At 42.7% G+C, this 21,367-nt stretch overlaps 1 protein-coding gene, 1 long non-coding RNA gene and 1 pseudogene across 2 annotated transcripts; 1 reads left to right on the top strand and 2 right to left on the bottom strand.

The window, feature by feature from the left end:
- Positions 1–191: 191 nt before the first annotated feature.
- Positions 192–1,180, bottom strand: LOC139824129 (uncharacterized). Its single transcript, XR_011735008.1, has 4 exons — positions 1,057–1,180; positions 791–859; positions 522–668; positions 192–370 (listed from the first exon to the last, which is right to left on the bottom strand). It is a non-coding gene; the product is annotated as an uncharacterized lncRNA (long non-coding RNA).
- Positions 1,181–5,318: 4,138 nt separating this feature from the next.
- Positions 5,319–5,956, bottom strand: LOC139824115 (uncharacterized). The gene is made up of 2 exons (XM_071796604.1): positions 5,660–5,956; positions 5,319–5,552 (listed from the first exon to the last, which is right to left on the bottom strand). The coding sequence occupies exons 1-2, from the start codon at positions 5,954–5,956 to the stop codon at positions 5,319–5,321; spliced, it is 531 nt and encodes a 176-aa protein (XP_071652705.1).
- Positions 5,957–9,235: 3,279 nt separating this feature from the next.
- On the top strand, positions 9,236–11,704 carry LOC139824113 (uncharacterized; annotated as a pseudogene).
- The last annotated feature ends 9,663 nt before the right edge of the window (positions 11,705–21,367 follow it).

Below are 21,367 nucleotides of genomic sequence, written 5' to 3'. Positions count from 1 at the left end.
TATGTACACATGTTTAGAATGAGGAACATATATTATTATATTATTTCAATAAATATATTCCTTTACAGGAAACTAGATTTTAGCGGGCTGTTGACAAACATCGACAATTAAAGTCTGTATCGAGACAAGTTAACGCATTCACTGTAAAATATCTCCTTCAAGGTAAATTCAAAATGTAATTCATATTGTTCCTTATCACTTGGATGTATCAATGGATCTGTCTTCACTTGCATCCATTTTAAATAACTTGTAAGTCTTCAACCTTCAACCTTCAACCTTGAAGGAGATATTTTACAGTGAATGCGTTAACTTGTCTCGATACAGACTTTAATTGTCGATGTCTGTCAACAGCCCGCTAAAATCTAGTTTCCTGTAAAGGAATATATTTATTGAAATAATATAATAATATATGTTCCTCATTCTAAACATGTGTACATACAATAACATAATAGCAAAAAAATGTATATATTTAATTAACCTTCCTAGAGCACGAAAATTTTTCAATTTTATAATATACCTACCAAAAATGTCCTGCTCAATGGATCTGTCCTCACTTGCAGGTTTTTGATACATCCAAGTGATGATGAACAATATTTACAGTGAATGCGTTAACTTGTCTCGATACAGACGTTGATGTCTGTCAACAGCCAGCTAACATTTACAGTTTTCTGTAAAAAAAATATATTTATTGAAATAATATGTGTACAATATAATATATAACAGCAAAAAATATATATTTAATTAACCTTCCCAGACACAAAAAAATTTTTCAATTTTATAATATACCTACCAAAAAGTCCTGCTCACAATGGATCTGTCCTCACTCGCATCTATTTCAAAAGACTTGTAAGTCTTCAAGCTGCTTAAAAAAAATATTGCTTTAATTAAATTACATATTAACAATCAATGTAGTGAGGTTAAGTGAGGTTAGAGGTTAGTGAGGTTAACAATTCGTTTTTCGGGATTTCTGTCAGTGAAACGTGTACATATACTTCTATTATTTAATGTATATTTTAAAGAAAATAAAGTGTTAATCATTAGAACAATAATACGTACCTATTTCTCTGCTTTGATTAAAACTCAACGAACTCAACTTTCAGAGAGAACAATTGCGACTTGCTCCTCACAACGCAATGCAGTAATCCGTAATCCGAGTGCTGAGACAGCAAAGATTAGTCTAGGGGATTTTTCGAAATGAACTGATTGAGTACCACTGCTCGAGCCGATTAGAAATCCGACTACTTGTCGGAAACACTCATAGGGTCGCAGGTGCGGGCCGTGGCGGGGGATGTAGATGGCGCACGGGAGAGCGAAGGAAGGACCGGGTCCGCACGATAGCGAGAAATCGATAGGATCGATAGATCGAGGGGGGGTGCGAGCGAGAAAGACGAGCACGCGGTGGCAGCAAGGCATAGTGAGCTTGTCGGTAGTACTGGTAGCGGTAGAAGACGAAAGTCAAAGTTGAGTTAGCATAATAAAGGGAAGCAAGCGGAGAGCGTAGAAAGACTTGATGGCAAAAGGGGAGAAAGTTAAGGTGGAAGCGAAAGAGGTAAGCGCGATAGAGCGGAGGATGTGAGGAGGATGTGAGAGGGAAGCAGAGGAAGGGAGACGAGAGGAAATAATTGCAAATGGTAAAGTTAATCTGCACGTGTTTTAGATAGCCCGGGATGGAAGGAAGATGCATAGTGGAGAAGGAGGTGGTGGAGAAGGTAGTAGAGGAGAAAGTGAAGAGGGTGCTAAAGGAGATGGAGGAATTAAAGGAGGAGGTAAAGAGTCTTAAAGGAAGGATGGAAAGAATGGAGCAAGGAGTGTGAGGAGAGTAAAGGGAAGACGGGGAAGAGGAAATGGTGGGCAGAAGAGGATGAGAGAAGCAAAGAGAAAACAAGGAGGAAGAACATTATAATAAGAATCGAGAAGGAGAGGTGGGTAGGAGAGGAATCGAGCGTGGAGAAGGTGAGGGAGCTTTTTGTGGAGGGCCTGAGGGTGAAGGCGGAGGTAAGAGAGGTGAGGGTGGTAGGGTCGAAGGGAGATTGGGTAACGTTGTTGGTTAGGCTGGGGAATGAGGAAGAGAAGTTGAGGGTTCTAAAGGCAAGAAGGAAAGCGGGAAGTAGGTTAAGGGTAAAGATAGACGAGGACAGGTCGGTGGAGGCGAGAATAAGAGAGAGAGCGGAGTGGGAGGGAAGATTAGGAGGAAGGGTGGAGGAGAGCAGAAGGGAAAGGGTGTCGGAGGAGAACAGGAGTGTGAAGATGACGGAGGAGGAGGAGATTTCGAATGAGATGGAGGACAATCTCCTCATGAGCACGGATGATGAGCAACAGACCCAGGACAGGAAGTAGACAGGAAGGAAGAACCGAGACAGGATGATGCGGAAGGAGACGAACGGAGAGGCGAAAGAAGAGGGAAGGGCTAAGGGAAGGGAAAAATATTTATTGTGAGGTCGCATAAGGCCAGGAAATGAACGATGGGGGTTGATCCTTTTTTATAAGACAGTTTGTTTGTTGTTTGTAAGAGGTTTGGGAACGTTCCTCGTAAAAAAACGCCTTGTAAACCCTACGGGGATACACAATAAACGGATACATACATACATTTTATATGAAGGTCTGTACTAATTCGTCGTGATAAAAGTGTACAAGGTTTGAAATAGTACTGCGGATATCATTTTAATATCCAGTTCAAAATTTTATTACTCTTTTTAAACTAAATTTGTTTCTTAAAATGATTTTTGAAAAATTATATATTTGCGCTGGTTATGACACATGTAGACTATATATAACACTTACATCAAATTAAGAAGTAGTCTACCACGTAAGGCAGTTGGCTCACGATCCAGAGGTCCCGAGTTCGAATCCCACCAAGGTAAGTGTGTTTTTCAAATATGAGAAAATATTTATAATTATAAACTGCATCTTAAGAAACAAATTTAGTTATAAAATAGTAATAAAATTTCGAAAAAAATAATTTTTTTTATGTCGGGTAAATATCGGAAATCGAAATATCGGTGAGTAATTCAATACTAAGCACCAGTAGTTCTGTGTAATAAATTACTACCAGTAATCCAGTACTGTCCAGTACTTTTAAAGTACTTGCCAAAATATTACTGCCAGTATTTACAGTAATTTGTTACTGTGTATTTTTAGTACTTTTTTCTGTAAGGGTAGTATTAATCACTACCTATAATATTTATCACTACCAATATTTTCCCAGTATTTCCCAAATAAATATTGACAGTATTAAATCACTGAGATTTTAAGTATTTAGTCAGTAATACTTTTCTGTAAGGGTGATTAATCTAATTGATTAATTTTCGATTTTTTAAATTACTTAGCGAGAAATGACCTATCGATTCGACGTCTAATTGACGTCTTTCGACGTCGATTCGATGGGTCATTTCTCACCGGGTAATAATTAGTCACTAATTTAATCACTGATTAATCAGTATTGTTCTCTGATGTAGTTCAGAATTAGGTTAAGAATTAAGTTTCACATATCACATTAACATTTTACGGTTATTTAATAATTATTAGAGCAAAAAGAAAAAATATTATATTTTAGCATTAAGTTTTTTGGTTTTTAAATTTAAATATTTATTTTTACACGCGTTAACGCACATCTGTACTCAGTGTAACGTTTACAATGATCTTAACTCTTACTTGCCACACTTCTGTAGAATCACGTATTTGCTACACTGGGATGGAACTACCCCAGCGAAAAAAATTGTTATAACAAATAAGCTATTTAATATTTTTATATTAAATATTAAATATTAAATATTAAATATTTAATATTTAATATTTTTAATATTTTAACTTGCCAAATTTTTTAGAACTTTTTAAGAACTTACTTTTAAAAGTTATGTAGGTTATATAGCCAAAAATTAAAATTATGTATAATAAAAAAATTAAAATAGCAAAAAAAAATTGAATGACTTGAGGGGATAGTGGCATGCTCGAACTATTGACAGATGTCGCTATAGACCCACTCCCCGTAGGTATGTATGTATTATGTATATATGTATATATTTATTTTATATCCCCGTAGGGTTCAAAAAGCGTTTTTTTAAAGGAACGTTCCCAAACCTTTTACATGCCTCTACACCTCTCAACGCATCCTTTTAACCTAACTTATATTTACTTAACCTACTTAACCTAGTGGTGTGCATGTGAGCTTCCGCCTCTGCATCCGCCCACACCCACACCCGCCGCACGCACACACACCTTCTCCGCAAGGGACTTCCGTTTTCTCTTGCTTCTATAAAACCCGTTTGAACCACTTCTACCCCCCTCTCTTCGGCTTTCCACTCACTCTCTCTCATTCTCACCTCAATCACACCTCATTCCTCCCCTCCTTCCAACCCTTTATCCCTTCCTATTCCTATCCTTCTCGATCTCCCTCATCCACTATTCCCCCTCTCCCTCTTTCCCAGCACCCATCTCCTTGCTTCCTGCCAACTCCCTCTTCCTCATTTCATTCCCTACAACGCTTCCACGTATGCTCTTATGTCTCCTCCTTTTCCTCGCACAGTCTGCAAGTCTTTTTCTCCTCCTCCTCCCAATGTTTACCCTCCTTCATTTCGTCCCCCAGCCTAAATCTTGCAATCCTATTCCACCTACTTTCCCCCCACCCCTTCTTTAGGTATTCCGGTATCCCTTCCTCTTTTACTTCCTTATACCATTTGTTGTACCTTGACTCTTTTATTCTCTCCCATTTCTTTACTCTTTGGACCTCCCTTTCCCACCTCATCATCTCCTCTATTTTTGTCTTTTTCTCCCCCTTTCTCCACCTCTTTCTCTTCCCACAAGACTCTTTCGCTCAGAAAGTTCCTTCTACTCTCTTCCCAACTCGAGGTTCCCTCTCTCCTCCCCGTTCTTTCCTTCATCTCTTTTCAGCACATTCTCGCCAGCTCGCTTCCTCCTCCCTCCTCCAGCTTCTTTTTGAACTCCCACGCTCTCCTGCCCGCCCTACCTCTTAATTTTTCTCTCTGCAACTTCTCCCTCACCAAGTACCACGGCGTCCTCCCGTCTACTCCCAACACTTATCTTAAATATTTTTCTTCAAGCCTCTCTATCCCTTCTCTCTCTTCCTATCCCCATATTTCCACCCCGTACCCTATTACCGTTCAAACCAGCTTATCAAATAGCCAAAGCCTTCTCCCTCAGTCATTCACAAACCTCCTCTTCCCTATCCCCCACATTTGCCCCATTACCGCCGCCGCCTTCCTAACCCTCTCTTTCACGTGCGCCTCTTGCCCTCCATTTCTTTGTAGCGTATACCCTAGGTATCGGAACTCCTTCACCTCTTTCACTTTTCTTCCTTTCCACTACCAATCCTTTTTCACCATCCTGCCTCCTCCTTTTCTAAACCTCATGATCTTGGTTTTCTCTGCATTTAGTTCCAGCCTCTTCTTATCCAGATACCTCTCCAGTCTCTCCATCATACTTCTCATTTCATTTTCCCCCTCCGCCAGCAGCACTATGTCATCCGCAAACTCCAGGTCATACACTCTTCCTTCTCCTAGCCTGATTCTACTCCACTTGACCTTCTTTATCTCCTCCTTCAAGTCAGCCAACAATATAATAAAAAGCAGCGGGCTCAGCGGACACCCCTGCCTAACCTTCTTGCTGACCAAAAACTCTCCCCCAGCTCCTTTCCCGCTCTGACCCTACTTCTCGTCTCTCTCAATACTTTCTCTATCTTCTCAACCAGACCCTCCCTAACCCTTCTCTCCCTCAGCGCCTCAATCAACACTTCTCTGTCCACCGAGTCAAATGCCTCCTTTAGATTTACAAACAGCGCCACCACCTTTCCCCCCTTCCTTCCTAGTTGCCTATTCACTAGGTAATTAAGCACATAAATGTTGTCCACCGTCCCCATCCTCTTTCTGAATCCTGTTTGATTCGGTGGGATGATCCCCTTGTGCTCCACTTCCTCCCTCAGTCTCTCGGCTAATACTGCCATGTACACCTTGTATAAGGTGGATAACAAGGTGACCTTCCTATAATCTTCTACCCTCTTCCCTCTTTTTCACTATAGACACGATCACCCTCTCTTCCAACTCTCTGGCCACCCTCTTCTCTTCCAAACTCTGTTGCAAAACCCTCTCATCCACTTCTCTAACTCTTCCCCCCCGTGTTTCCACATTTCGCTCGGAATACCATCTACCCCGGCCGCCTTTCTCTCCTTCAATTTCTTTAAGACCCTCCCCACTTTCTCCTTACTTAATTCCTCCTTATTTTCCTCTTCCTCCCGACTCCTTTCTCTCTCTTCTTTAACTACCCTACTTTCCACCCCCCCAAGCAGCCTCATAAAATGTTCCTTCCACTCCGCCATTTCTATTCCTTCTATCATTTTTCTCCTCTTTTTCCTCTCCCTATTCATTATTTCCCAAACCTCACTTTCCCTACTAACTTCCGCCGCCCTTTTTTCCCACCTGTCATTTTCTTCCTTCTTTTTCTTCCTACATAACTCCCTGAACTCCTGCTTCATCCTCTTATAATTTTCCCCCTTCCCTCCCTTCCTTCTCTACCATCTTAATTCCCTTTTTACTTCCCTCTTTTTCACTAAACACTCCTCGTTTTACCATCTGCCTGAACCTACTTTTCCCTTCTTTGTTCCACACACCCCGTCAACTCCTTTCTCCTCCCTTGCCCTTTCACCCTTTCCCCCGCTCTCTTTTTAATCATACCTCCACCGGTTGATGGTCAGAATCCACCCTATTCCCTACCTTCATCCTTTTCACTCTATCTTTTACCTCTCTCTCACCTATTACATAATCTATAACTGTGCACCCCCTTCCCCCGGTATATGTATACTCTCCCTCCTCATCTTCCTTTATATTCCCATTGAATATGCTCCACCCTCTTTCCCCAAGGAAGTCCATCATAAGCCTGCCCTCCCTATTTATATTCCGATCCTTTGACCGTCTCTTTTCTTGCATCCCTCTCCCCTCCTCCCCGTCCTCTCCGCCTACCTCTCCCTTCCTCTCCTGTCCTCGCGTTAAAATTTCCCCTATCAGTGTTCTAACTCCTGCCTCTCTGTCCTTCACCTATTGCTCCAGTCCTCTCAGCGCCTTCTCAATGCCCTCACCTGCGTAGACTCCTACCATCTTTCACCTCTCCTCCCCCAGCTTCACTCTGCCCATCATGATCCCCTCTTCCACCTCCACAATTCTTTCTTCCTTCTTCACCAACTTTCTTATACCCATGACTATTCCCCCATAGCTCTCCACTTCTTATTCTTTCTCCTCGCCACCTGCGCTCCCTACTCATACCCTCCCGGTAACCTTTCCTTAATTCTTTTCCACCCTCTATCATTAAGCCATGTTTCCAACACCATTGCATCCCATTCCTTCCGCCCTGTTTAAAAATCCTTATCTTTGTTCTCCAGCCCGGCCACGTTCCAAAAAGCCACACTCCACTCTCTCCTTCTCTCTTCCTCCCTCCTTTTCTTTCTTTTTACCTCTACTTCTATTCTATTACTTTGCTTCCCCCCTCTCACCCCTACCTCTTTCCTTCTTTTTTCCCCTTCCATCCCTCAAAACCTCCTCTTTCTCATTCTATTTCCAGCATTGCTCATCTATCCATAACCTTCTGTATCCGATCCTCACTCTTTTTCCCCTTCTCTCCTCTCTTCTCGCAATTTCCTCTAATCTCCATCTCATTTTTCTCTCTTTCCACGTCCAGTCTTCCATAATTCTCTTCTTTCTATTTTTCAACTCTCTCTTTCTTTTCATAATTTATGCTCTCTGCTCCTCACTTCTTATCCTTACCAGGACCATCTCCCTATCCTCCTCTCTATCCCCCCCAACACTTTTAACCTCCTCTACGTTTCCTCTCACCCCTAAAACGTTTGACACCTCCACCGCCTCCCTCCTTTTTCTTTCTTTTACCTCCAAATCTTTTATTATTACGCTTTTTCTCCTCTCTTCCCGCTCCTTCTTTTCCAGCCTCCTCTTCAGCTCTCTTACCTTATCCCCCATTTCCCCCTCTTCTTCTCTCCCTGCCCTATCCTCCTTTTCTCCCCTTTCTTTTTTCTCTCCAGCTCTTCTACCTTCCTTTTCAGACCCTTTATACAGCTCACCATCTTCTCCCTCTCTTCCTCCTATTTCCCCTCTCGCTCCCTACACTCTCTTTTCAACTCCTCTAATTTCTTTCTCATCAACCTCCCCTGCTCTTTAAATCCCTCCTTCACCTCCTCCATCATTTGTCTAAAATCCTCCCTCCACCCTTTTACCCTCCTTAATTCTTTTATAACCTCCTTCACTTCCTTTCTCCACCTCCTCATGTTCTCCCTCCACTCACTTTCCTCCTTTTTTCTACCGCCTGGCATCTGGGCGGCTTCTTACTACCCCTAGTTAAAGTTTCTTTTTTCTCCCCTCTCTCTTGTTCTCCGACATTTTTTTCCTCTTCCTTTTCACCGCGTCCTCTGCCTTCCTGCCGTTGCCGCTTTTTACTTCCTGCGCCCCCACCTCCCCTTCATCATACTCCATCCTCCAAATCATTCTATTTCTTCTACCTACCGTCTTCTAACTTTTCTACCTTTAGGAAGAGTCCCTTCTAATAACTCTATATCACTAGCCCGCCTCTCTCACAGCTCTGCGCACCGCCTATACTTTGCGTGTTCCGCGGCCGCTTTCCGCTCAGCACTATCCCCTCTCTACGCTTCGCGTGCTCCTTGCCCGTCCCGCTCTCACGCACGCTTCTCGCACCATTTTCTCTCTTTCTTCCTCTCTTTCACGGTCTCCCTCCATTTCCACACGTACTCTCGCTCCTCCACTCTCTCCCTCTCACATGCACACCTCCACTAGCCCTCTCCTACGCTCTCACACACTGCCGAAAAACACTCGCCTAACCACCACGTGTCACACTCTATTGCACCGGAAGCGGAAGTCCTCCCATCTAGTTAGTAATTCTCGTGAGCATGAAGTGAGTTTTTTCGTGGGGTCTTTGTTAATGGCTGTATAAGTCTCTTTGTCATTTAAAAGTGTTTCGATTTTAACAATGTATTTATCTTTGTCAAGAGCAAGTTCCCTTTATCAACCCTTGTAAGAATTAAATTCGTGTTATTACTGAAAAATTTTTTAGTTGTGGAGATTAATTTTTGGATATTATTGTTGAAATTGTTTTTAGGAATAAAATAATTAGGGATGTAGTTGATAATATGGACAAAACGATTCCTTACGGCAGTTTGTGTTGTAGGAAACTTTTTTAAATTATTTTCGATGCTTTTAATTGTTGCGGCCCCAATTAATATAACAATAAATAGTATTAAGAATAAAGACCGCGAAGAACAATAGGGAACGCGACCGCGAAGGCCCGAAAGAATTACGCAACGCCGAATCAGCAAGAGATGAGTTGCGCGATCGGCCCACATACGATCGAGCAACTCAGCGATATCGAAGGACAGGACGAGGATTCAAAAGGAAGCGACAACAGGAGACGGGAGGGCAATCGGAGTCAGGGAGCAGATCAGTAACGGGCATTCTTGTACGCAATAACTGTAAAACGGATTTAAGTAAAGTATCGTTTATTGAACGTGTCGTGTGTTATAATCCTTCCCGCCTCCTCCGTGGAATAAAAGATCCCCGGTGTCCCTCTTCCAAAAAAGGGGCACAACAAATGGTGGCAGCGTGAGGGATCCAGTGGCAGGAAGACGGGAACGGCAGCTGAAACAGAAAAATAAGTGAATCAGTGAGGCAGTGCAACATCCTCAACGGAGACACGGCAGCCAGATTCAAAAGCAGCGGACAACACGGTAGCGGCCGACGAGAGACAAGCGAGCAGCGTAACCCGAGAAGGCACCGACCTACCTCAACGGAGGCTCACCGACAGATAAGGCGGCACAAGCACCGACCAGCAACATGCGACTAGCGACCGTAATGTAAGTCGACTAAGCAAATTATGTAAAGCGCAATCACCGTAGATGTCGGAAAACGAAAATCCACCTGCGGAACTAAACCAATCGTGGCTCCACAGCGAGACGTCACGACGAGCGCGTAGAAATAGACCGTTAAGCCCCGTGCAAACGACCGAAGAAGTCGTAAGCGACAATCGCAAAACCGTGCGTAGAAATTTAGACGCGTACTACTCAAGCGAAAGCGAATCAGAACCGGAATTACACCCGAACAGCGTAATCGAACGCGAATCCCAATTCGACGATTCAGTAATAGGACAAAATAACTGCCCCGACGAAAATAGACTCCACCCCTCACACGCGCACGCACAATCCGAAGACGCGGACAGTACGACCAGTAGGCGAACACACAGACGAGAGTTCTCATTGACCTCGTATGATAGCAGCGTATTTGACCCGCAAGAGTATTATTCTGCCCCGAGACACGTGAACGTAATCGAGATGGCGGAAGCAACAAATAGCAACCACGACGCGAATAACGTAAATGACAACGCGCCGATAACCCCAGAGGAAATAGACGAAGAAATAAACCGTCTTAATCAAGTGCTATCACAAAGAGGCACCCCGGCGAATCACCGTAACCGGATACCCGCACGGGCCGGACCGCCGCGGGACGATAGAGATTCCATTCTCGACGAGATATTAAACGGAATCCGCAACTTACAAGATCGCGTAAATCAACTAGAAACGGCGAATCCTGAACGCCGCGAATTTCACACGAGACGCGAGCCAAGTAACCTCCCGTTCGAAGTAACGTACGGAAGAACGTCATACGATATTCGGAACCAAGCGGAACGCGCAATCGGATATCTACGTTTAAAAGAGGCACGAGACATGATACCCGAGTTCGACGGAGCTACGAGTAAATTACAAGAATTCTTAAGCGCCGCGTCATATGCAATAAAAAACATAAATCCTATGGAAGAAGGAACGCTATTAGAAGCAGTGCTATGCACAAAGCTAAAAGAGCGATGATAGACTTTCAAACGCGAGAGGTAAGAGATTTCGCACAACTAAAGAAGGAATTAGAAGTTTGCTATTTGAGCCGCAAAAGCACAACACACTTACAACTAAAGTTTAATACACTCAAGCAAAAACCCGGAGAAAATGCAAGAGCATTCGGATTAAGAGCCGATAATCTAGCGATGGAGCTATACGACTCCATGATAGAGGGAAGAAATCACACCATAGAAAGCAAGAGAACTATATTAGAAACGATTCAACAACAGGCATTACAGAATTTTCAATTAGGATTGAGAGACGAGATCAAGTTACTTGTCCGAGCTCAGCATTTCGCAACATTGCAAGAAGCGATTGCCGGAGCGAGCGCCGAAGAAAAAGTAAACGGGCCGAGTGGAATTCCGCCGCGTCCCCAAAAATAATTATGCGTACTCGCCGCAACTGCGCGATAACCGATCGATATTACAATGCCAAAAATGCGGAAAATACGGGCACCTCGGAAGGGAATGTCGTACCAATAGATATGCGAACCGTTTCTCCTTACCGAAACCCGATAAAACACCCCGCGTAAACGCAATAGATAAAGTCTGCAATTATTGCAAGAAAGCAGGACACATGCGCGAAGAATGTTGGCTGTTAAATGGTCGACCAAATAAAGAAAGGACGAATCACAACAAACCTAATAATCCGCGAAGACAAAATAAAAATTTTCACCCGAAAACGAATAGCCCGAGAAAAAAGGACAGTAATTCAGCCGCGAATAGCGATGAGGAAGACAAAGAGGACACAAAGCAGCGCCGACCGGCGTTAGAGTATCAGAGGTGTCACACATGACGAACAAGCCGCGAAAGCATGCAGGGCTGGACCTAATCACTCTACCCATGCGAGAAGCGAAGCGCGAAAAAATAAATTTACTGTTCGATACCGGAGCGGCCGTATCAATAATAAAAGTAAAACATTTGAAAGGCGAAACAATGATAGAAGAGGATAAAATAATGGCCCTTACAGGAGTAACAGGTCATAAAGCCCATACGATTGGAAAATTTACAGCAACTATTGACTTGAAAAATAGAAAGATCAAGCACACGATATATGTCGTCAAAGATGATTTTCCGATTGAATACGACGGAATACTAGACGTAGATTTTATAAAGAAACATCGAGCGTCATATAGTTACGAATCGAGCTCAATACGCATAGGGAATAGCACATTAAAATTATACCCGTATAAGAAAATGGTTTTGAAACCGCGAAGCGAGACAATAGTACAAGTCGCGACCGATAAAAATTCACTAGGAATAATACAGGCAGAAGAGACAATGCCAGGAGTGTTCATAGGAAATTGCCTGGTGATGCCAGAAAACTTTCTATGTCCGGCAAGCATACTAAATACGACGGAGAAGACAGTCGAAATGCTAATGCCGCAAGTAACATTAGAGGAGTTAGAGCAAGAAGAAGCAAAAGAGATAGAAATAAACCAAGTAAACAAAGCAGAAGAAACAATGACGCGTAGCGAAAAAGTCGAAAAATTGATACGCATGCAACACTTAAACGAAGAAGAAAAGAAAACCATTATGGAAATTTGCAGAGATTACAGCGATGTATTGCATGTGGAAGGAGAACCACTGACATGCACTGATATCGTCGCGCATAAGATTACCACGAAGGCGGGCAGCGTACCGGTCAACGTCCGACCGTACCGTTTGCCAGAAAAGCACAAGGAAGAAGTGAATAGACAAGTGAAAGAGATGTTGAAAAACGGAATTATTAGACCTAGCACGAGCCCGTGGAATGCGCCGTTGCTAGTAGTACCGAAGAAAAGAGACGCATCAGGAAAATTAAAACTGAGAGTGGTAATAGATTTTCGGTTTGTGAACGACCTAACGGAGGGAGATTCCTTCCCATTGTCAAACATAACCGATATCTTAGATCAACTGGGAAAAGCAAAATATTTTACCACGCTAGACCTCGCCTCGGGATATCATCAAATCACGATGGAAGAAGAAGATAAAAAAAAAACAGCGTTCTCGACACAATACGGACATTACGAGTATAATCGAATGCCTTTTGGACTGAAAAATGCCCCAGCGACATTTCAACGAGCAATAATAGCCGTTTTAGCAGGACTAGTAGGATTACAATGCTTAGTCTATCTAGACGATATAATAGTATACGGAGCAAGTTTACAAGAGCACAATAAGAGATTAATTGAAGTGCTAAAAAGACTGAGAAACTATAATTTGAAATTACAGCCCGATAAGTGCGAATTCCTTCGGAAAGAAGTGACGTATCTCGGACATGTAATAACAGAAAACGGAATCTCGCCAGACCCTTCAAAATTAGAAGCAGTAAAAAGCTTCCCGAGACCAACAAAAGTAAAGGACATCCAGGCTTTCGTAGGATTAGCCGGATATTATCGAAGATTTATTAAAGATTTTTCAGCAATCGCCAAGCCACTCACAAAAATGACCAGAAAAGATATCAAATTCGAGTGGAACGCAGAACAACAAAACGCATTTGAAATACTTAAAGAAAAACTAACCACAGCACCGGTATTAAAATACCCGGACTTCTCCCAAGAATTTGTAGTAACGACCGACGCGTCAGATTACGCAATAGGAGCCATACTGTCACAGGGAAAGATAGGTCAAGATCAACCCGTGGCGTATGCGAGCAGAGTACTATCTAAAGCCGAGCAAAATTATAATACTACCGAGAAAGAATTACTAGCGATAGTATGGGCGGTGAAACACTTCCGACCATACGTTTATGGAACAAAATTTACCATAGTGACAGACCATAAATCATTGGTTTGGCTATTTAACGTAAAGGACCCCGGATCACGATTAATCCGATGGAGATTGAAATTAGAGGAATACGATTACACTATCGTACACAAGGCCGGTCAAGAGAATAGAAACGCGGATGCGCTGAGTCGACATGTGCCGACAGACATCAACAAGATAGAGAAGGAAGAGAATAACGAAGAGGAGAGCGAAAGAAAATATACAGAAGAAGAGAAGCAACGTATATTATACGAATACCATGATGCACCTGTAGGAGGACATCAGGGTGTGGAACGCACCATAAACCGAATAAGGTTGACGCACAATTGGAGAGGATTAACTCGAGACGTCGAAGATTACATTAATAAATGCGAACTATGTCAGAAGAACAAGTTATCGCGAAAAAATAAAGCACCCTTAGTAATCACAGACACCGCGGACAAACCGTTCGAAAAATGTGCTCTAGATATAGTAGGACCACTGACGATGACCGAAAACGGAAATAAATATATCCTCACGTTTCAGGATAATTTATCAAAATTCAGTAAGGCGATACCCGTACCTAACCAAGAAGCGAATACAATCGCGAAAGAATTTGTCGCAAAGATTATTATCTTTGAATACGGTATCCCCGACAAAATACTGACGGATAGAGGAACGAATTTCCTTAGCGAGATATTTAAAAGCACGTGTAAATTATTGAAGATAGAAAAAATTCAAACAACGGCCTACCATCCCGAGAGTAATGGAGCATTGGAACGCTCTCATAGAACATTAGCCGAATACTTGCGACATTATATTAACGCGGACCAGACAGACTGGGACGAATGGACGCCATACGCAATGTTCGCGTATAACACGACGCTACACACGGCGACCGGGTTTACACCCTTTGAATTAGTATACGGGCACCGAGCGACACTACCGACGGCACTGTCGCAACCACCGAAACCAACGTATACGTATGACGATTACGCGCAAGAGCTAAAAGAAAAATTAAGAGCGACACAACGAGTTGCAAAGGAACATTTGCGAAACGAAAAATCTAAGGCCAAGGAGACGTATGATAAGAAGACAAAAGAAATTAATTTCCGAGTGGGAGACAAAGTTCTCTTGCACGACGAAACGGTGCGTAGAGGGAGATCGAAAAAATTAGAATCCCCGTGGATAGGACCGTATGAAGTAATTGAAAAACATTCAGACGTAAATTACACGATCAAAAAGGGACGGAAAACCACGCGAGTACACGTAAACCGATTAAAGCCCTTGACCAGCGGCATGATGGGCACCCATGTGCCCGGGGGTGTTAACAACACTTCCGCGTAGGAGGGAGGGGGCGACGTCGACCCCGAACCCAAATTCGCCGCCACCCGCGCACTAAGCGCGGCACCCACACTCACGGCACCTGCACGAGCAGCGCGTAGCCAGTACGTGCGCCAACATGCATCGCACGTCGACGGAACAAAAAAGCGGTCACACAGCCTGCACCTCATTTTACAATTATACAAGTTAGCGCAAACAAATATGTGCTCAGATCTAAGCCTCAAGAGCGACTAAACGCGCAACAAAAATTCAGGAGAAGGCATAACCAAGCCAAGAAAAAATTCGAAGAAAAGTAACATGAGTCCTTATCTTACAGGACACTGATCGTCGTCCAGCACTTCGCGAAAAAAGCGAAACCCGAGACAGCACCATCGTACGAGATACGACAATTCAGCAGCGAGCCGGGAATATACTTTGAGAGAACCGGACAATTGCAACAGGTAGAAGCTACATGGAAACTAGCGATTAAAATCGACGTAGCAGCCCTAGGAAACCGATATCACCAACTTCAGGAATTTCTACAGCAAGCCGAAGAAGTATGCGAAACGATAATCGCAAAGGACACGCAGCAGACGTGCAAAAACATTCTCCATACGATAGAGAAAAATAACAAAAAATTAACGCAATTATTAACGCGATTACAGACTGTATATAAAACAAATAATAATAAACGAGGTTTAATAGATGCGATCGGCACGATCAGCAAAACGCTGTTCGGCACTATGGATGCCGACGACGCAAAACACATACAGGAGCAGCTTGAACTGATACAAAATCAGCAACAGACTCTACGGCACACCGCAAAAAGTCAATTAAAGGTGATAAATGCTACAATAGGCCACCTGGATCGTTATACCACAACGAACAACTGATGACGAACGTCACGAGACGGATACAGCTGGACACAGCACTATACGTCAGAAGAGAAGAAATAGACGAACAGTTTTTAATACTAACCACAATTACAGAGGACCTAATAGAAGACGTGAAAGACACGATAGACTACCTCACATATTCGCGAGGAGTCATACTCACCCGCCTATTACCAATAGAAAAAATAATAACCGAACTAAAAGAGGCAACGTCACAATTGACGCGTGGATCCCACTTTCCATTTAAAACTAGACTAGAAAATTGGAACGAGATACAAAGCTATGTAAAAATTAACGCGTATTATGATAAACCGAACATTTATACAATAATCAAATTTCCCGTGGTAGCATACCCCGTGTATGAAATAATAAGAACGACACCATTACCTGTCTATAACCACGCGAATATTTTCACATTCCTAAGAATTACTCACAACATATTAGCAATAGATAAAGAGAATCATAATTACATAACGCTAGAGGAACGCGATTTAAACGACTGTAAACAAAACGGAGTAAAATATGTATGTAACCGAAACTACCCGGTATATTTTGCAGAAACCGACGCACCATGCGAAGTACAAGTTTACGTAAAAACGCCAGGATATGTAAACACCTGCGAGAAACGTCAAATAATGTCAAACGTAACCTTATGGATAACATTAAGCGAACCACAAACGTGGCTATTCTCAACGCCGAAAAAACAACAGCTGACGATTCAATGTAATAAACAGGCAGAACAAAAAATAGAAATAGAAAGAACAGGGAAACTAAGTATAATCGAAAATTGTAAACTAACCACACCCGACATTATTATAAAAACAAAAAGACAAACGACTATGAGACAAATAGAAATGCACTTAGCAGATTTTAACCTAACGCTAACAAACAAAAATAAAAATATTAACGAACAAGCGAACAAAGAAATTAGATTAGAACCTGTAATTAGGAATCCGAACGAATTAATGGAATTAAGTCTAGAACTAAGCGTCATAAATAAAGAATTGGAAAAATCCCAAGACACCCTAATAAAAAATCCCTATGTCATATATCCCGTAGGATCGACACTTACGTTAATAATTATATTAAGCATAGTAGGAATAATCATCTATGTAATAAAAAGACATAAGAAACGAGCAAGCGCCCGACCGCACGTACAGGGCGACTCAGCAATACTATACTAGAAAATAAGAAGAATGTAACCTCAGAAACAAATAAAGAAAATAAACCACCCTAACAAAAGTAGAAATAGGATAAGCAGCGAAAAATTGTAGCGAAAACTACAAACCGTAGTTTCCTTCTCTCAAAGGGGGAGGGATGTTGCGGCCCCAATTAATATAACAATAAATAGTATTAAGAATAAAGACCGCGAAGAACAATAGGGAACGCGACCGCGAAGGCCCGAAAGAATTACGCAACGCCGAATCAGCAAGAGATGAGTTGCGCGATCGGCCCACATACGATCGAGCAACTCAGCGATATCGAAGGACAGGACGAGAATTCAAAAGGAAGCGACAACAGGAGACGAGAGGGGCAATCGGAGTCAGAAAGCAGATCAGTAACGGGCATTCTTGTACGCAATAACTGTAAAGCAGATTCAGTTAAAGTATTCTTTATTCAAAGTGCCGTTTATCTAAGAGTGTTCTGTCAGTCAACCATCCCGCCTCCTCCTTGGAACGATCGAATCTTAGTGTACCCAAAAAGGGGCACAACATAATGAACTCAACAGTTAGATTATTGGTATTTGATGCAGGAAGATTAAAATTGTCTTCTAATTGTAGTAAGCTTTGAATATCTTTAGGTATGATCATGGTGGATAAATAGATAAACCACTTGTCATTAATTTTACTTATCGGTGATTGTATATTCTTAAACGATTCAGGTTTAATATCAACCTCAATCAGAGTGTTTCGGAGGTGTACAAAGGCTTGAATAAGAATTTCAAGTTTTGATGTGTAGGTGGGAGGCTGCAGTAATATTTTATCGGATTAATATTTTTGGACTGGTCATTGAATCTCGAGATAAGTAAATCGAATTTCTTATTAATCCTGATCCACTGATTGACAAAGAACAAATGCAATAGGCCGCTTTGTCTATTAAAAAATGAATTGCATACGAACATCGGAATGTCCCCGTACAACGATTTAGAAATTTTAAAAATTTGTGTATACGCAAACCTAACATAACAATGTGTATTTATAAGTTCAACATGTAAGAGTTGTCTGGTAAAACGGAGCTTACAATATTTATATTTACTAATCGACCTATAATTGAACAAGGTGTTTTCAAAGTTCGTTAAACAATTCTAGATGTGCGAGGGTATAATGTCATATTTGATACATTTACGTAAAAATTCAATTTTAAGATTACATCTAATAAGGGCTTTATTATATTCAATCCAAAGCTTGAACGATTTGACCGCGTAAGGTCCATAATGATATTTGATACTTTGAAAAAACAAATAACGCATTTTTCAGCCTGTGTGTAATAATAATAAACTAAGTATAGGCTCCTCCTGAATAAATCAAATAGGAAATAGTGAGAGAGGCAATCAGAGCCACGCGCGGTAATTATTGTGCAATCAATATATAGTCAATAAGATAAAATATATTAGTCAATATATATTTGGACGTTTCGGCACTTTAATGTATAAAATAATATCTTCCAAAGTAAGATATAAAGATGTATATTTTTCAAATATTAAAAAAATCTTTCGAACGTTGCTCGGGGGAGTATGGGGCGCTTCCCGGATTCGCGAATTTTCTACAAAATGCTCGAAGGACCAGAGGGACCGTTCTCTCACAAATGCGAATAAAAGCGAAAAGCGAATAATTAGGCGACTCACCGTATCGTTGCCCGGCCCCCTTCCTGTGGTCGATTTCGTCCTTCCTTCTGGCTGGTGAGTTCTCCGTGATAGCGGGAGGAAGGCAGCGGGAAACCGTGCAGGCAGGCAAGGGTTGAGCGTGCGATAAGCAGGCAAAAATCAAGCAGGCAGAGCAGGCAAGGCAAGCAGTAAATATGCACTCGTTGAATTTCTGAGCTGCGGACTCGAATGTTCGTACGGGCTGACGTTGCTTTCGATGCGAGTTAACTCGAGGATGTGCGTATTACGATGGTTCTATGATGCGTGTTACTCTGATCACATCCGAACAGTGAGTGATCCTTCCGGAACTCTCCGGCTCGCGCACCTGTGAAGTACGGCGCGAGCGAGTACCAATTTCTCCCATTATTTGGGGATGCCACCCGCGGGCGGGCAGCACAAGTCGGGTGAGTCGCGCGAATATTGACATGCTAACGATCGCGATCCGCCAACATTCCGCGCGAGTCACTAAACACGAAATTTAGGTTACCGACGGTAACGCTTCAACAAATACACGTTAATACGAAAAGCAACTTATCGACTAATATGTAACGCGAACCTTAAACAATTAACTTAACAACTAATATATACACGTGAGCTCCAAACAAACGTGAAATAATTGTTGCTGATGGGGTTAAACATATTTCATTTTTTGAAGCAATATTTTAAAAAGATTTTACAAATATTATTGAATATATTTATTTGCAATCTTTTAACAATATTTTTGAAATATTTTGTGCTGTATGGGTTATGTATGTGAACATAGTTTTGTCCACGTCCTCATCTTCGTCCGCGCCCACGCCCGCGTCATCTAGCCTCTTCATTAATATCTAATTGTTGGATGCGGTTTCTTATATGTCCAACAGTTTCATTATTTTCATTAACTCTTTAGCGAAGTACTCGTAATTCTTGCCACATTTCTTGTAAACTGGGTACTTCGTTTCTTGCAGGCTGAAAGAGGAAATATAATTTATACATATGTATGCGTATGTGTGTATATGCGCATATGTGTGTACATATGTGCGAGCGTGTGTTGTATGTGTGTGTAATATATTATGTAATGAATAATTGTAAATAAGAAATAAAAATTGGTTAGGTAAAGGTAAAGGTTAATAAAATTATGTTGCATGTTTACTATTATAGACAAAATGTTTGTTGTTTTGTGCTCTGCCGAGGTGCCCTCAGGACACGAATGAATGCCGGGACCACCCTGACCAGGGCGCGGGGCAAGAGCCGAGGAGTTAGCGAGGAGGGGGTTTAGATAACGCACGCCCTGTTGATTTGATTCACAAACACACTTTGTTTCAACACGATATTTTACAAGGTTTTCTCGTGCTCACGCAACCGAGCGGGCTGAGCATTCGCGATAAATGTCGGAACGGAAATCTTGCGTCGATCGGACTCTCTGCGGTGGCTCGCGAAACGGAATCTTGAAGAGCGATTGAGTACCGCCCTCGCGATCGATGAGCGAACGCGAACACGATAAGTTGCGAAATGCTCAGGCGCTCTTATGGTCCGTCGGGCACGCGATTGCGAGTCCGAGTTGCACACGAAATGACAATGAGAAACGTAACTTAATCTAACAAGACGCGGTAATTCCGTGTTAACGGTGAGAACGGCGCGGCACGACAAGAGGCCCGCGAGCGTGCTCGATATCGGGATCGTACTCCCTGCGGATATTGTACAAAAATTGCTCGTCTGAGCTTACGCGCAATTCTCGCGATGCTCGAAGAGGCACTCGCGAAAATCGGGTTCGATTCGCGTGACGGACTCGCCGTCGACACGGGTTTTTCTCGAAGGATCACGTTACCGCACGCGGTGATCATGTGATCCGTCCCGTTGTTGGTTCGCCAAGTCGGATTACTGGCGACCGGAAAAGCTCGTGAAATGAAATGTTTTGCGCGACGACCAATCGAGCGGGTGCAGATCGCGACGAAACTTGGGCGCATGATGCAACCCTTTGCCCGGATGCACTGAGCGTACTCAATTTTCCGGAATCCGCGCGATGACCAATCGACCGGGTGCTACACGCGACGAAAACCGGCTCACTCTTCGCTTCACGTGAATGAAAGAGCGATCTGAGATGTTTCACGCGGCGACCAATCGAGCGGGTGCGGCTCACGATGAAACTATACGGACTTCGCGCAATTATTTTCGGCACTTCCGATAATATAATTGCCACGAACGGCCGGGTCGACTTTCTCCTTAGCAAGGCAGAAACAGAAGAGAGCGCGAATCGACATCGATCATCCCTCGTCCCGATAGGAGACCCTCGGCGGGGATCGTTGCCTCACGAAGGACGAATCATATCGATCCACGATGTAAGGAGACGAATCACATCGACCCGCGATGTGACGCGTTGCCCGGTGTACGCGAATTAGGAAACGCGTGCGCGGTTTACAATCACAGGTCGGAACGGTAGGCGCGACAACCGGGTGATCTCGGGTGAATTCGGGGCAAGGCCGAGGGCTGTTTGTGTTTGCGCCAGGGGCGTTCGCTGTCGCGATATCGCCCCACCGTAACGACTTTACCTTAATCCTAAACATTTGTAAATAATGATTATAAATCATTTACTGTTTAATCTTCTGATATATTTTAACCTTTTCATTTTTTATCTCTATATATTTATTTTAGTAGGAAACAGTGCCTGAATTTT

This window comes from Temnothorax longispinosus, unplaced genomic scaffold (assembly GCF_030848805.1).
Source record: "Temnothorax longispinosus isolate EJ_2023e unplaced genomic scaffold, Tlon_JGU_v1 HiC_scaffold_27, whole genome shotgun sequence".
Taxonomy (NCBI): Eukaryota; Metazoa; Arthropoda; class Insecta; order Hymenoptera; family Formicidae; genus Temnothorax; species Temnothorax longispinosus.
The sequence above is the reverse complement of the archived record's forward strand: the minus strand, read 5'-3'. Positions and strand labels throughout refer to the sequence as shown.

Coding starts and splice junctions, on each gene's coding strand:
- LOC139824115 (XM_071796604.1), bottom strand. CDS start 5,956: ATGGCAGTATTAGCCGAGAGACTGAGGGAGGAAGTGGAGCACAAGGGG. Junction 5,553..5,659: donor TGAGAGAGACGAGAAGTAGG/GTCAGAGCGGGA, acceptor GCTGACTTGAAG/GAGGAGATAAAGAAGGTCAA.